At 37.2% G+C, this 17,291-nt stretch overlaps 2 protein-coding genes and 1 long non-coding RNA gene across 4 annotated transcripts in view; 1 reads left to right on the plus strand and 2 right to left on the minus strand.

Moving 5' to 3' along the window:
* The window catches only part of LOC149044243 (uncharacterized), a 13,861-nt gene extending 11,804 nt beyond the window's left edge, over positions 1-2,057 (plus strand). For both annotated transcript variants that reach the window (XM_089209879.1, XM_089209880.1), the window contains exon 9: positions 347-2,057. In XM_089209879.1, the coding sequence (XP_089066005.1) occupies positions 347-931 (585 nt within the window). In that variant the 3' untranslated portion in view covers positions 932-2,057. The remainder of the gene's footprint in view (positions 1-346) is intronic.
* Positions 2,058-3,798: 1,741 nt separating this feature from the next.
* Positions 3,799-4,847, minus strand: LOC149044244 (uncharacterized). The gene is made up of 3 exons (XR_016188028.1): positions 4,841-4,847; positions 4,537-4,707; positions 3,799-4,048 (listed from the first exon to the last, which is right to left on the minus strand). It is a non-coding gene; the product is annotated as an uncharacterized LOC149044244 (long non-coding RNA).
* Positions 4,848-13,808: 8,961 nt separating this feature from the next.
* On the minus strand, positions 13,809-16,878 carry LOC149044245 (tyrosine-protein kinase TXK-like). Its single transcript, XM_089209906.1, has 2 exons — positions 16,451-16,878; positions 13,809-15,156 (listed from the first exon to the last, which is right to left on the minus strand). The coding sequence occupies exons 1-2, from the start codon at positions 16,676-16,678 to the stop codon at positions 14,353-14,355; spliced, it is 1,032 nt and encodes a 343-aa protein (XP_089066032.1). The 5' UTR covers positions 16,679-16,878; the 3' UTR covers positions 13,809-14,352.
* Positions 16,879-17,291: the final 413 nt, after the last annotated feature.

A 17,291-nucleotide genomic window follows, 5' to 3' on the forward strand; every position in this document is an offset into this window, starting at 1 on the left:
GGGGGGGGGGGCTTTTTGGTTTCTAGTGACTGCAAATGATGTCTTGGTGACGAAATTTGTATGCCTCAAATTAAGGAAATCAACCACCCGTTTCCCTAATCTCATGCAGAAGATTGCGTGCCATGTAAAAAAGATACTGCAACTTTATTTTAAATCAATGCCAGATATTTTGGGCCGAAACTGATTAACAAGAAGTCTAAACCTTTGTCGTGACATTTGGTGTTCGAAACCATGAAACACGATCTTGCAATCAACCAAAAAAACAGCAACGTCACACTAAGCCATTTATAGTTTCCCCTGTTCATTACAATTTTTGTGACTAAGTTTAACTTTTTTCTCATTATAGCTGACGCAAGGCGAGAAAGTGAAACTTGCAGATGTGGGAGTAGCTAACCATGAAAAAGAAATAACTGGAACGATGATCGGAACCTCTCTGTACCTGGCCCCTGAAGTGTTTGAGGGTCGAGTCTACAACAGCAAAGCTGACATATATAGTTTTGGCTTTGTACTTTGGGAAATATGGTATGGTGAGCAAACCTTTCAAACGGCCATGACAACCTGCGGAGTGTATCAGCTCGAAAAGATGAGACAGGGCTGCCGACCTGCCCACATCGAAGGCACGAACCATCCATGGGAGATATGGGAGCATGTCATGACTAATTGCTGGAATGAAGATCCACGTGCCAGACCGACAGCAAAGAAAGCGCTGGAAAGTTTTAAGGCGTTGCAGGAGGCTGAGATTCAACCCAAACTGAAATCAGTACCGCCACCGAGGTCACCTTCGACACGGCCACTTTCACAAAGCAAAACGCCTCCTCCAACAAAGCCTAAGCCAGCTAGAAGACCAAAAAGGCAAGGTGGAGCGTCTGTTTTTTACCACAAAAAAGCAGAGGCGGAGAGTGTTGACTTTGAATTAAAAGAAAAGAAGTAATGTGGAGCGGACTGAAAAGAACAATCGCTCTATATCTTAGTATTCGTTCGACTATATTTAATTTAGGAAGAGGAGGTCACAGAAATTAGAGATGTAACCAAATTTTACTCAAAGCTCCTCATGAGCTCCAGTGTATACTAATCATTTTTGAATAGCAGTTCGTGGGCGGCGTGGATTACAGATAGTTCCCAAAGGTATATCTATTTATAACTCGGAAACCGTTTCTTGAATCGATTGAAGAGAAGCTATACAAATTTTTTTTATTCCACTAGGACGTCATTTTGGATTTTTAGGGTATCGGAGCGGCCAAAATATGCCAATGAATTACTCTGTAGATCAGGGTCAAAAATACGGTCAGAGAGTGGGTTCAGTAAACGATCCGAACTGTGATTTTGTTTTCCGTGTTTTTAGGCTTTTCTTCTTGGAAAAATAGATGTTCGGCGCAGCAGATGTTATTTCATTGTGAATACATGAAACTCATAGGTGAACTGCTAACCATGTGAACTATGTGAACTATAAGAACTGTGAAATGCGAGGATCGCCTTCATATTTACAGATGTTATTGTTGGTTATGGTTTCGTTTGTATTGTTTCCGTCTCTCACTTATGCCTTCTGGGTCGGAAAAAATACAACGCAACTCACAAAATATCCGCACGTATTATATTTTATGTGATAAAACTAGGTGTATCATCCCAAAGTAAATCAAGTTAGTCTAACTTGCCATCATCGATCAGTGCAATGTCTTTGACTGTACAAAGAATGAGTTATAAACGTGTTATATCTAAGAAATAGTCCGTATACTGCAATGCGACTGAAATTCAGTGCTGTTAGGGCGAAAGGGCGTCGAGCCGATGCAGCAATGAACCCCTGTAACTAGACTTCGTAGGGAGACTTGGAATAAAGTTCACAATTCCGTATATCTAGTAAAATCTCGGTCTTAAATTTTAGTCATTCGGCTAGGAACAAGAGTACTGAAAGACGAGCCTATTTTAAATAAGTTTGTTGGTATGAAGCAGGATTAACTAGTGTCATCGAGTGACATTCACTCTCAAACTTTATCATTACATTAAGCAGCTATAGCGAACAATAAGTGGCTAAAATCCAGTAATAAAACTTTTAAACTAACAATGATGATTTATGTTCATCCCGATCAGGAAATCTCTCTCCATACTGCATCCTAAATCGTCAATTATTTCTTATTACTCACGAAGTGATTCAGTTTCTGCTTTAGGTGCAGTCACGGGCGCGGTAAGGGTTTCAAAACTACTCACACATATCATGAGTTGACAAAACAGAACGAACGCGTTGAAGTACTCTAAGTTTTCTAAAAGCTATACTTGATATAAGGTCATGGTTAAAAAGTTGAAACCTTACAAACACATCGCTTTCCTTCATCATTAGTATTCGAAAAGGGACAATTATTGTGGTTAGGGTGCTGCCTTAGGAATTTAATTTCTGAGAATATAGTCTGGTCGCAAACATCGCTGAGTGTAAATGTTCTTGGTGTGACAGAGAGGGAGAATTTCGCTGGTGACTGATAACTGTCTCATATAAACTCGTTGGGTCGGGAAATGAGAATATGACATGAGCAATAATTGTGCACTCATTGTAATGCTTTCATTTAAAAGCTTGAAAGAGGAAGTCATTTCATCGTTTTCAAAAACTTAAGCAAAAGTGTTGCACTGATTGATGAAATATTACTATAAAAACCAAAATACTGCGTTAATGTGCCCTTCACTGGTGCTTGCCTCACTTCCCTGATCTTCCAGAAGCACATGGGCGGCCGTCACCTCTAAAACTACAAGGATGTCGAATAGGTCAGCAAATACAAAGCTGGTCTAAGGATCGGCTGCGGGGTAGCATAGCTAATAAAGGAATGACGTGGCCAAATTATAGACGGTGTAGTTTTCCTTCATGAAACAGAGCACCCTAAACATGAATAGTTTAGCCAAAGGATAAACGGTCTAGTTGTGTATGTGATTTAGGTTGGAGAATTTGGAATAAGATCAACCAATAATCCCCTAATTAATATTTTTCTTTACTCTCATTAATTGTTTGCTTGATATCGTACTGATAATGTTAGGAGAAATTCTGTTTGGGTCACCAGTGGGACCAAAAGGGTTAAAATGGGGGATTTCATTATATTGTAATGATTAAAATTTTCTTATGTTCTCAAATGTAACAAAAACACGTGATGAGAATCTGACGTTGTGAAACAATGGAAAAACCCGTTGCTGATAGCTTATGCCTGTAATGTTTACATGTTCATGGGAAATGCTTTTCTTTGAAAGTGAGGATATAGAAGTTTTCAAAGCTGATAGAAATAAGCTGTTTGCAGGTAATGAAAAACAAATCGACACTCATACCTTATGCTTGTCATGCTTCACTCAAACATGTCAGTTTTGTGTACCTACCATTGTGTAGGTGTCTTTAAAAAGACTTTTTGGTGTGGTTGTTAGGAATTCCTAGGAATTCCAACTCAGAGAACCAATGACTTTCCCTGAAAAGCTGTAAATCTAAAAAATTCCAAGGAATTTCTGGGAATTTTTGAGAATTTTTAGGAATGTTTAAGAATAACTGAGAATTTTAAGCAACAATTTGAGGCTAATGATACAAAATAAATACTTTAAATTAAAAAAAAACCCAGCTAAAATTCAAGTATTCAATGAAATTTATTTAGAAGCTTAATTAAGGCTTACATGTAAAATATTTTTGATTAATTATTAACATCAACTTGTGGTAATATTAATATGGAATTTGATTGATTTTTCTTTTCTTGAAAACTTCATATGGATTAATCCTCAATTACAGCTATTCATATAAAATAGTCCTAATCATTCATTAAATTTGGTTTGACAAATCTGTTGATTCTTTTCCATAAAATACAATATCTTAAATTATATTTGAAAACCAAGCACTCTTGGGAGTGAAGGGGTTAATTACAGATAAATAAAATTAAAGTCTTGTTGTAAATGTAACAATAAATTACAGTGAAGTTATCCTAAGCTGCAAACTTAGCTGCTGTTTGTATTTTTTTCCTTGGGCTCGCAATGAGTTGGCCTTGAATGAGGTTGTCTATAAGAAGCTTGACCATTTTGTATCTGGATTCCACGACATCTGAATTTGAAAAAAAAAAAATTTAAATATATATATTAATGGCTCAGACCAGGCCTTTAAGTTAGCTATAGGGAAAAGGGCATTCATTGGATTCTCAAATTGAGAAATCTCTGTTATATTGAGTGACTTTAATATTGGAGTTAGTACATCTCTCTTATAGATTTTACTAAAAAAGGGCCGAATACATTATTTTGTTTTTACCAAGGAGGGCTTCTTTATGTAATAAGGTTTGTTTAATAACAGTTCCTATTATGAATCTTGAATGTTCCCAAACGTGATTAAAGGAATCTTGAAACCTTACTGATAGGTTTATTTCATTGTAAAGCATAAGCTTAAGAAACTGCGGCATGCAAGTTACCGATTCGATTCTCTGAATTATTCTAGTTTCAGTTGCGCCGAGCGTTAAGTAAGCTTAATTCAACCCGCTACATCTATTCTTTTACAAGATTTTGATCACGTTTACAACGAATATTGCAATTTTTACTCACCACAAACTTTCAAAATCGTAGCTTTACAGATGGCCACTCGACCCTTGTTTGTACCAGTCAATATGCCAACTGTTGCCCCTTCTTTTAACTCCACGGCGCCAACGACTTTCTTTCCTTTTACAACACTCACGCTGTTCTCGTTTTCCCATTGAACCACAATAAAAGCTATATCTTTATAAATGTTATATTAAGCAAAACAGTAGAGAAAAGCGATCAACCGATGAAAAGTACCTTCAAAGATGAGCGCCAAATGGAGTCTTCTTTGTTTCCGATCACGGGCATGATCACGTGGATCTTTTAGGACTTGTCATTGGCTACCAAAGTGAATCCGCTGTCTTGCAGATTGCAGTGTTAAGAGAAGCGCACAACTTTATGTCTTCTCCGACCAGTTCTCTGCTTCTAGACGATGGATACCTTGGTGATATAAATAATGATGTGAGCTCACTCTATGTAGAAATAATCGACAAGAATCGATCGTATTACAAATGCACGATTTGTGGCCGAAAGTTGTCGAGGAAACAAAGACTCGAAACTCACTTGAGTTGTGTTCATGGCAAAGGTGAGAAATAACACAAGCACAGTTTTGAATGCGACTACAAATCGTCTTTTACCCTCATATTTATTAAAAAAAAGGATACCACATTAGGAAGTTTAAGAGATACATAGATGATCCCAGTGTACCGGTACCTAAATCCACAAAGCTTGACCGTAGCAAGCGTTCAGCAACACGTTCCAACACCGCCATCTCGATTCCTTAGTCAGTCGTTTCCACTGAACTTAAAGCAGTGGTGACAACAGAGTAGAGTGCGGCTTACAAAGGAGAAACATTTGTACAAGAGACAGAAGTAACTATATGCGATTACAGAGGTGCGTTGGAACTCTGGTCCACAGCTAGTTATGCACTGTCCGAAGTATAAAACAATTTTGTTGATACCTGGCAGACAGAGAAGAACAACAAGTAAACTTTAGAGCTGTTATTATTGAAGTGTGACTTGCACTTTTCATTTTTATATAAGGAAGGACTTGTATTTTGCACCAAAAATAAAAAGATGTAATATTTTTTGGGAGATCCAATGATTGGGACATTTAAGAAATTAAGTTATGAAAGGAAACTTGGTTGGTACTTCTCACTACTAACAAGTCTTGTTAACAAATATTTTCAGATCAGAGTTTCAAATAAAGTAAATTGAAGACGTCATTTAAAAGGTGTTTTTTCTCAAAGGGAACATTGACTACCTCTGTCTTGTCTGCATGCCAAATGTTTGCAAAGTGTGTGGATGATCCACAAGTATTGGAACTCTTACAAAAATGTTTTGTAAGAATAAAAACAGCAAAAAAAATTACAGCAATTAGTTGCAAAAACAGAGCAAAAAACTGAAAGAAAAAACAGCAACAACAATCATAAAAAAGAAAGATTAATCAGGGGTTGAATTTGTCTATCTAAGGCATGAAATTTCTACTAAAAATCATGTCAACAAAAAGTCTCTGACAGTGTTTGAGGCAACTGAGCTTGACTGTTCCAAGGTTTTCTGACAAAGGCAACCAGTAATGTAGGTTAGGGAAGTAACTTATATTCATAACTAACAAAGTTCATTAAGTGTAGATAATGTAATTGTTGTTAATTATTGTGGAAGTTGTGTACCAAGGAACAGCTAATGAATGTTTGATGATTTTGGCACATCAGTGAACATGAGACATTAATTTGCATCACAATAAAAATATTTTTTGATCATGGAATCCAAGAGTCCTTTGGGGTTAGAAAGCAAATCGGTGCTATGAGTACAAATTGGATTAATTGGCAATTTCCATTTAACATAACTGACAGCTGGTTCATGAGAAAATCCATATTAATGTAAAGATTTACTAAAACTTAGTTTGAATAATAAATTTCATGATCTTTAAGTTATAAACATATACATGTATGTATCTCTTGGTAAGCTTTGTATAGCATACCTTTTATTGAGCCAAAGTTTTAAGCCTCTGAAATTACTCCTTTTCTTAAACCTTCACATTCAAGGTATTGTGAATTTCTTAGAATTTATGTGGACCTCAGGGTATTTAAATTGCCTCAAATTCATTTCCCAGAAATTCCCAAGAGTTCCACACTTCTTAAATTATAGGTAGTTTGTATAGCTGAGAATTCCTAGGAATTCCTAGGAATTCCAAGTCCTCACAAAACTGAAGTCTTCCTTTCCCAGAGATTTCCAGTAATTCCAAGCTTTTTAAATCAGAGTTAATTCCCATAGTTGGCAATTTTTGAGAATTCCCAGAAAACTGGGAATTTAGTTTGCAAGGGTCATTTGCATAATTGGGAATCTTTGATGAATTTTTCCTAGGAATTCCCAGAAAACTGGGAATTCAGTTTGCAAGGGAAGTATGAATGTTTGGTAGAAGTTATGGTGGTAATTGACCCTTTTTTGCTATGATGCATAGGGTTTGATTGTAATGAATATCTTTTAGCTTTCAAACTTTCGACTTTGTATTAATTGTAACTGTTTACCATGATTACTCTGTAGCTTCAGCCCTCAAAAGTTGAAGCAGATGAGTCAATAACCTAACTTTCTTTGTGTGGAATTGTGTGATTATATAATTTTGCTGTGTAAGTTACCAGATTGTAACATATAATATTATTATTTAGATTGCATTAAATATTCTTGCTAATTAAGCTTTCATTAATGGATGGTGTTTCTTACCAATGCTCCCCTTGCGAACTGAATTCCCAGTTTTCTAAAGCTTCAGCTTGTAGCTTCAGCCCTCAAAAGTTGAAGCAGGTGAGTCAATAACCTAACTTTCTTTGTTTGGAATTGTGTGATTATATAATTTTGCTGTGTAAGTTACCAGATTGTAACATATAATATTATTATTTAGATTGCATTAAATATTCTTGCTAATTAAGCTTTCATTAATGGATGGTGTTTCTTACCAATGCTCCCCTTGCGAACTGAATTCCTAGGAATTTTCAAAAATTCCCAGATATGCAAATGACCCTTGCAAGCTGAATTCCCAGTTTTCTGGGAATTCCTAGGAATTCCTAGGAATTCTCAAAAATTCCCAACTATGCAAATTAACTCATTAGCTGTTCCCTGCTACACAACTTCCACAATAATTAACAATAATTACATTGTTATCTACACTTAAAGAACTTTGTTAGTTATGAACATAAGTTACTTCCCTAACCTACATTACTGGTTGCCTTTGTTAGAAAACCTTGGAACAGTCAAGCTCAGTTGCCTCAAACACTGTCAGAGACTTTTTGTTGACATGATCTTTAGTAGAAATTTCATGCCTTAGACAAACAAATTCAACACCTAATTAATCTTTCTTTTTTTATGATTTTTGTTGCTGTTTTTTTTTTCAGTTTTTTGCTCTGTTTTTGTGACCAATTGCTGTAATTTGTTTGGCTGTTTTTATTCTTACAAAACATTGTTGTAAGAGTTCCAATACTTGTGGATTATCCACACACTTTGCAAACATTTGGCATGCAGACAAGACAGAGGTAGTCAATGTTCCCTTTGAGAAAAAACACCTTTTAGAAAAACACCTTTTAAATGACATGTTCAATTTACTTTATTTGAAACTCTGATCTGAAAATATTTTTCAACAAGACTTGTTAGTAGTGAGAAGTACCAACCAAGTTTCCTTTCATAACTTTTAAATTTCTTAAATGTCCCAATCACTGGATCTCCCAAAAAATATTACATCTTTTTATTTTTGGTGCAAAATACAAGTCCTTCTTTATATAAAAATGAAAATTGCAAGTCACACTTCAATAATAACAGCTCTAAAGTTTACTTGTTGTTCTTCTCTGTCTGTCAGCTATCAACAAAATTGTTTTATACTTCGGACAGTGTTTTTTTTTACATACTGGAACTTGCCGTCCCAGTGAAAAAAATATAAGCCCTTTCCCATATTTTACACTTTCCAAGCCCTCATCCAAACAGATTTAAAGGAAAAGTTGTTCAAAGTTTTGATGCCAGCCGTGCTGTGCTTCTTTATATTTTGGAAAGAGTCTTGAATTTTTGCAACGGTGACGTAGCACTCTCTCAAGATTAGCCTGATTCGAGTACGGTCTCAAAGGCTAGGTAGTGACAGCTTAATAAACGCATTGATGTAAAAGCCTGCGTTATCAGATCGTCAGAAAGCTTTAGAAGGGTAAGGTTAATTGGAATTTCAAGCAACAAGCGTCCAGGATGGATGCCACGGCAGACCACTTTTGCGAAGGGGGTGTAGCTTCTTGTCTGGGAAAAGAAAGACAAGTATCCCATGAGCAACACCACCACCAAGCTTATTGCCACTATAGAGGTAAAAATCAAACAAACTAAATGACTATTTATCAAAACCTTATGAAACTAAATTGAATATTTTTTCGTTTCATTATGCACATTGCTGAAATACTTTCACTTTTAAAATCCTGTAGAATTTTCCCGATCAAATAGCCTAGAAGAGGGAAGACTACTTCTCGACTTATTCTAGCTAATCCCTTTTGTTCAATGTATGTTGTCACCAGATAATGACTATTGGCCATTGGTTTCTTTTATTACATGTACTTTTAAGCAAATGAAATGTGCACTCATCATCCTGAGTCTATCGATATATCTTACACTTTGCCCTGCAACGTTTTTAGAATTACCATTTCGTACTGAGAACTCTACCACAACTTCGCCAAACGAGTAGTGCTGAAATCTAGAAGCGCGAAACGAAATGACAGCGATACAAATCATAGAAAGAAAATATTTAGTGGGCTTCAAAATTTGATAGATGAATCGGCAGACTCGACACTTAACTGGAATGGGATAATTTCAAAGTTTAACCGCCCATATGATTCATATTAACAACTCACTTGTAATAAACTATCCTCGGTTTGTGCTTGTTACACTCTCAAAGAGGATAATTTCGTTGTCCTTCAAATGGTCTATGAAACCGAAAATTCAAAGCTGATAATGATTCTAAAGAGCCAAGGCTGGGATATTCAAGAACAAATATAACGTGGACGGTTCGTTGAAACGACTGCTAAGTCACTTTTCAACACAACGCGACGGCGTTCTCGACCCAGTTTCTTCTCGGCATTTTTGCTGTGCGCGCCGTTCTGAAATGACGTTCTTGTCCTCTTGCTAAACCATTCTAATGTACGAAGTGGAATGCGGTATTGCAGAGGTCATGGGTCCAAATCCCGTACAGGCCTGAATTTTTTTCAGGCCTTATTTTCACTACTGCCTAATTAGTGCACATTACTGCGAGGATCACTTTCATTCACGGGGTAACACAATGAAGGGCGGGAGTCGGGAGGCAGGGGGACAAGAGAACGAGGAACGGGAAGTGGGAGGCTTGTGACCACCCCCCAGTCCCTTTCCCCCACCACACTCTAATTCTAAGCTGCACTGGGGGAATTTAATCATGCATGCAATCAAGGCGTAGCAGCTAATGAACTGAAAGGTTCAATCATTTCATGTTGGACACAGCATTTTCAAAACGGTAAGTGATCGAATAACGTGATAATGTCCGTCGAACAGGCGTCAAATCCGCGTAAATTCAGTAGTATTTTCGCATAACATTTGAAAATCAGATGGCAAAAGCCCAAACGCCGACTGGCATGGCAAACCTTCCGAATATCTCTCCGTCTGACAACAACCAGTCATTAACGTGTTTCCTTAAAAAAGAGCTTAAGACTAATTTAATATTACTGAAAGTACTACAAACTGCAACAAGAAGAATGGTTACCTACTCTCTTTTATACTCCGCCATTGCGGACGACGCTGTAGAGTTATATTCGAATAACAGTGGTTGAAATAACGGCATGACTGAAATCTTAGCTAAATTACACATCCTATAATCACGTACGAAACCCTCTAGGGTAAACAACACAGTTGATTCCTAACCGACGCGTTAATAATAAAACAAATCATGCCCTCTAAGCTGCAAACCACACAGTTCGAGAATTTGATTGCGTTCTTTTCATAAATGTACTGAACACGCTCAACGGAAATGTTTAATAATAGATATTGATCTCCTTTGAGATGCCATACTTGGTACGATCTCCGAGAATAAGTAATGTATGTTGATCTTTTGTTGAATACTTCTTTCGTTTCCACTGGTTTTGATTCTGCAATGGCCTTGGAATAAACTTGTGTCGTAAAGCTACGAAAAACCCTCTTTGAAAAAAGTGGGCCTTCTTATCAACATGGGTTTGGTAAACGAAAATGTTTCAGTGCTTGCTCAAAATTATTAACTGCCACAAAGATAATCGAAGTGGAAAGTATATGAAAATTCCATCAGTACTCACGCACCGCGAAATATACTCAAATTTCTCTGTGATACCGGTAATATTCATAGTCGAGAGGGTGGAAGCTTTTCGAGATAATTTAATGCACTCACATTCAAGTGAGTGATATGAATAGTTCAATCTCTATATACGACGAATTTTATCGATCGGTTCACATGTCTTTTCTCTTGCTCCAGATTTTGCAGACGACGAAATCATTCAAAAATGGCGAAATTATTCCCTTTGAAACACTAGGTCAAGCTAGCCTGAAGCCATGAATATAAACAAATCGAAAAGCGAAAATACTATTTAAAGGTCTTCTCTGGTAACTGTAAATGTTACATTATATAATTGACACTTAAATCAAAAAGTGACACAAAGTATTTAGCTTGCTGCCTTCTGTTTTAAACTTATGATTGCAGAAACTCCTCTCTTTTTTATGTTTTGTTTTGTTTTGGCTTGTGAACCTTTTGGTAGGGTCCAGAAAAGCACTCTTTTTTTTCTTTCCACCAACAAAAAGTTAATACAAAGATGGAGCACTCACCAAAGTTTCAGCCCCCAAAGCACTTCCTAACCATATGAAATCCTTGCTCAAAAATCGGGCAATAACACCGGCGCCATATTGCGTGACGTCATTGAGCTCAACTTTGCCGGGAAACAAACATTGCTGCAGTAGAACTGTATCAGTTCAAGCCAGAAAGTGTTCTTGAGGAAAAAAGGCGTCCAATGACGACAGTGATGTGTCTGAAAGACTTTGCAGTTTGTTTAACTGTTTGAACTGCGTTTGTAATGATTTCAGAGAAACTGCAAGAGAGTGCATCTGTTTTCTCGAACAGCTTGAATCGGAGAACAGGTTTACGGAATTTATTTCACGAACTTTGTTCTTCTCTGCCTTTCAATGTGCATGCTACTAGTACCACCTTCGAATTTGTGTCATCAAGACTAGCTCTGAGGACCTCCGTTGGGGATCGAGCCTTGCCAGAATCTGACATGTGCTATAATTTTCACGTCATACCTGACCATAACTAGGTTCGAAATTCTTCCTACTTGTTATTTTTTTTCTTCAAAAAAGCGAGCTTTCAACCAACGTGTTGTCATGAGAGGACGGATATGGCTTTTACTGCAAGTATCATCTCCCGCAGCGTTATTTCCCCGGGTCTGTTAGTAATGTGTGAAAACATGTCAAACTGTGGGAGTTCAACTTATCATCGCCAGTCATTGGGGTCCTGGTTAGTGTTGTAATGCGACTCCATAACCTTTCAAACTATAGAGATCAATGTATCATCGCCCTTGAATGGAGTCCTGGTTTATGTTATGAATGTCGTTATATGATTCTTTAATCTTAATAAAAGACGCCATTATTTTGCCTGTTGTCCTGTTGTCTTAACCGGCTTTCAACCACGAGTTGTTTGTTAGTGGTAGGAGTTTTTTTTTTTTTTGCGCTTGTAAAAAGCTTTGTGTTTCGCAAATGCTTAAAATCTCTACTTGTACGTGTTTAACATCTCATGTTAGTCATCGCGGCACATGTCCTATTCGTTTGCGCGAATCCCGGCCGTACTGGAAAAAATGCACTTAAAACGAACGACGCACACAAAAGCTCTTTATAACACTTCAAACCCAGTTACTAGTAGTCCGGTGAGCCCCCCTACTCGAAAACTTGCTGCGCGGTCCCTGATGAGGCCTTCTGTGCCACTTGGCTCGAAGAAGTTAGGTGAAGGTGAAGTTGCTACAATGAAACTTAATAATTGACAGAAAATGTTAACTAACATACCTTGGTTTTTCAATCAGTAGTTGTAAGAGAAGGCTTTGGCTTTGGCTTGTGAAAATGATTGCTAATAGATCTTAAATTTCAGAAAAAGGGAAAAGTCTCTGCTTAAACTCAAAACCTAAATGCTGACTCCTAGGTTCAAGCTGGCAGTGTCCTAATACAAAGTTTTTTGAGCCACAGCATTCTTGGTTTATTCCTAAGTTAATTTTTGGCCTTAGCCAGTGGACTGCAAGAGTTATTGTTACAATAGCAAACAGAAACTGGCAAAAGATGAGTCATCTTGGCAGTCCTGCTGATAAAAGATGTGACATCTTCACAACAGGAATACTGATTTGCTAAAGTAACAATGGAAACAAAATGTTATCTTGCATATGCCTAATCCTTCTATTCTTGATTATTTTCTTCTTCTTCCTTTCTTTCCCAATATTTCAACTACAAGAAGGCTTAGGCTCAAATAATTTATCATACCATTTTTACCTACATTTATGTCATTGTAGATCTCATAGTGAACACTAATGTAATAGGGAACACAGTTATGTGGCAGATGATAATGATCAAATGAATAAGTCTACTGAATTCATTTAAAAGTACTATGTTTACACACTAGATGGATGGTACCATTGACGCGGATAAGTCTCAAAACAGGTCAAACCCTATCATTTGGTTGCATAGAAACACACCCAAACTACTGTGTTATGCACCAGGTCTGTTAGTAAGGGCTATTCTTCGGGGTTCTGATATTCAAAATTACACCAGAGTTAAGACAGTGTGCAATGCAGCACTTATTTCTAAGAACTCAGAAAACAACACACCAGAACAGATGGGTACTCAAGGCAACCCACCCACTGGTGATGTTCACCAATGTTCACCGATGTTTAAGCTTCTGTTTGATGTTCACCATCCAATGTCCAATGTTTTTTTACTAAATATCGTTTAATTTTCTGTATGTTTAGCTTCTAATAAGTTGTATTGGATTGACGACCAACTCGCCGACGTCTCTACTCGATTTTATACGTCGGCGAGTTGGTGTCGGCGAGTTGGTCCGTCGGCGAGTTGACCGTAAACCCTCAAAACAGGTCAAACCCTATCATTTGGTTGCATAGAAACACACCCAAACTACTGTGTTATGCACCAGGTCTGTTAGTAAGGGCTATTCTTCGGGGTTCTGATATTCAAAATTACACCAGAGTTAAGACAGTGTGCAATGCAGCACTTATTTCTAAGAACTCAGAAAACAACACACCAGAACAGATGGGTACTCAAGGCAACCCACCCAGTTTTAACTTTGTTTATTTACTTTTAGATATGCAAGCAAGTTATATTTGGTTTTACTTCCAATTGGTCAAGAAATTGGCATTGAGAATTTGTAGCTAATGTCTAACATTGGAAAGCCAATAATGATGATAATTAGTTATTATTACAGAAAACTATACCATAAAATTTGACACTGAGTTACTGAAAACAACTCATACTTCATATTATAGTTTCTTGCAACCTAAACTACAGGGTGAGGCCTTCATCACTAGCAAGAAAGGTTATGTTATAGGACAGTATGTTCTTAAGTAGAGTATGTTCAAAACTATTGTGTATAGGAAGGTCCTCAATTGAAAGAAAAAGCCAGGTGGCTCTTTTTGTCATCCCTATCTAACAATACACTTCTTGAATATCTTCACAAAAGTAAATATTGGGAAAGAGCACAACCTCTCCTTGTTGTTTTACTATCCCACTGAATCTTTCTCAATTCAATTTTTTTTCATTTAACCCCTATCCCCTTTATTCCTGACTTCCCCTAAAGGCTACATATTAAAGAGGCCAGTGATGCCATTAGTCCTGTTGTTGTTGGTCTCCTTGTTGTGTTGATGTCCAAGCATTTTTGAGCATTGACAAGTAACATTGGAATTTCTTGCTTTGTAGCTACTTCATGCAGGATTTGGCCAAGGGAATAAACATCACTGGCTTTACTACAATGGGTGCCATTCAGAACTTCAGGAGCAATGTGCCTATAGTGAAAAGTGTACTTCTTTGCTGGGGGAAATGAACTGTCACAGGCCTTTCCAAAGTCTATAATTTGGCCATGTTTATCAGTTACAAGAACATTGTTTGATTTGAGATCACAATGAAGAAAGCCTTTGGAGTGAATGTGAGCGAGAGCATCAGTGATATCATGACAAATGATCAGCCAGTCTTTGCTCGTCAGTGAACTGTTAACTCTCTCTAATATACCATTGGATTCCTTGCAATACAATAGTTTACTGACTGTTATGGATGTATTTTCTTCCCCTTTGAACTCCATCACTAGAGAGATAGGCTCTCTTTCAAGCTGGATTCCTATTATTGCAGGAATGTTTTTGTGTGTGAGAGTCTGCATGATTTGTGCCTCCTTTACCATCTCTCTAGTGCTTTGCATCAGACATTGTTTTTCTACCACAAGAACGTTTAATCTTGTGAAAGATTTTAAAATGCACCGGCCATATGAACCCTGTCCTAGTATTAATTCCTTTTCACTGATTGGTTGAAGCTCAGATGGATCAATTAAATTAACAGTGGCAAATTTGCTACTGGGTGGTCCTGATTTTGTATTCCTGTCTCTATTCTGGAATAAAGTAATATTTTATTTTATAAACAGAGGAAAAGTGAAGCTGGTGAGCTTAATAAAATTCACATGCTAGATTGTGTAATAAGTGGTAATAGGACTAAGTAGTCTTTGGTCTGTAATCATATGAGTGATAACAAAATCAGACGACTGCATAGTGGGAGTCCAATTTGTTTATCACGAGTATGATTACAGACCGAAACAGATGACACAAAGTCCTTTTACTAATTAATCATAAAAATTACAATTTCACAAAAATTACAATTTCCAAATTAAAAATATTGCTCAAGGGAAACCAATTCTTGTTTTTGAAGAAAGCCACAATTTAGGAATCTGTACACTGTTTCTATGGCGATTGAAACTAAGGTTGTGATTGGTTGATTTAAACTACAACTTTGAATGTGATTGGTTGACTTAAACTACAATGATGAATGTATTTAGCTTATTGAACAGTTCGACAACAACTTGGCAAGTGAATTTGTGGAAAACAGGAGTTTTTAAAACTAATCACAATCGAGGAAATTGTAATTCCTATGTTAATATATTAATTGGTAAACTTTATCCCTTTCATATAATAAACTGCGGCTCATTTGACAAAGTCTCTCCTTGTTTCTTAATACAACCCAAGTATTTTATGTATTCATTTTAGACTTAACTCTAACACTGTTGATAGAGATACACAGAGGGTAGGCATGGTTGCCACAAACAGAACTTTCCAAAATTCCCCGACTATTAAGGCACTGACCTATCCATGATAAAAATTAAATTCCCCGATGAAATGGATGCAAAATGTCCAGCCTCCTCTTCTTCATTAAAACATTGCTGAGATCATCTGAAATATTTCTTCCAGCATGGTATGAAACTCAGTGGTGTAAAAACTTTAATTTCCCTGACTTTTTTCTGACCTTGAAATTTCTATCCCTGGCCATTTTTTTATCTGTATCCTTGGTAGAGCAAGATCAACACTACATAGCAAGATGCTATGATGATGAATGAAATCCCGCAAAATCATTTCAGAATGTGGCAATTTCAATTGGGGATTCCCTGCCTTATTTTACGAAAATGACTGTAGTTTTTTTTCATTTCATCATAGAAAGGAGACGAATTTTGAGGGCTGCACTCTCCCCTCCCCTTATGAGTTTATGTTGAAGTCAACCCCAGGACGTTTTGTACAATGCAAGACAATGCTTGTTTGTTGACGTTCAGCTTCAATTCGGTGATATCGTTTTTTGTAACCAACTGCTCATTTTCCGATACCTATTTTATTCTATTTTGACGCTAACCGAGTACCTACCTTGGTTTTGTCCAGGGTCTTTTTATTCTGTTCGACTAATGCTTTCCATTTGCCGTAATACATTCGCGCCAATCCCTTAGCGCGAGAATATGCATCTCTTTCCTTTTGTGTTCTCATTTCTCTGTTCTCCCTTTCCCTAGCTGTCCTTGACAATCGTTTACGTTTCCTCCTTTGATTTCGCATCCTGCGTTTTTCTTCGATTGTATTTTCCCGAGATTGTCGTGGCATGATTACTTTGCCAACCACGCACCAAGCGCGCGCTTTTTGTTAGCGATCGCCTTCGGTACTCGATTCCCTGTGGCTGAGTTTGTGCCCGCGTTTCCATACCGATATAATTTTGTAGAAAATTTTAGTGGACAGCGGCCTATCTCAACGCGATAAAACGATAAAAAATTAACCGGAAAGCTTTGTTCGCAGTGAATGTACAACTACGAAGAATAAATGTGGATGAAACAGGGTACAAGGTTTATGTAAGGACTACCAGAATAAAAAAAGCAATTGAAATCCTCCAAGTGTAAAGTTTTTTTAAATGTAAAATGCATTTTCCACGCGTTTCAATATCACCCGACCTGCCACAGACTTCTGATCAGATTTATTTATTATTCCCTCATCGGTAGTAGTACATCTTGAGCCAATTACGTAAGTGGAAGTCATGTTCATTGACAAAGTTTGACAAGCGATGACGTGTCATTGATGCCTAACATTCCCTAGCCGTCATGTTCATTGACAAAGTTTGACAAGCGATGACGTGTCATTGATGCCTAACATTCCCTCATCGGAAAATTGAGACATGCATAGGTCTGTTGGTGTTCTGGTTCACTTTCAGTTAAACGACATTTCT

Source organism: Pocillopora damicornis, chromosome 6, assembly GCF_964200805.1.
Source record: "Pocillopora damicornis chromosome 6, jaPocDami1.2, whole genome shotgun sequence".
Classification (NCBI taxonomy): Eukaryota; Metazoa; Cnidaria; class Anthozoa; order Scleractinia; family Pocilloporidae; genus Pocillopora; species Pocillopora damicornis.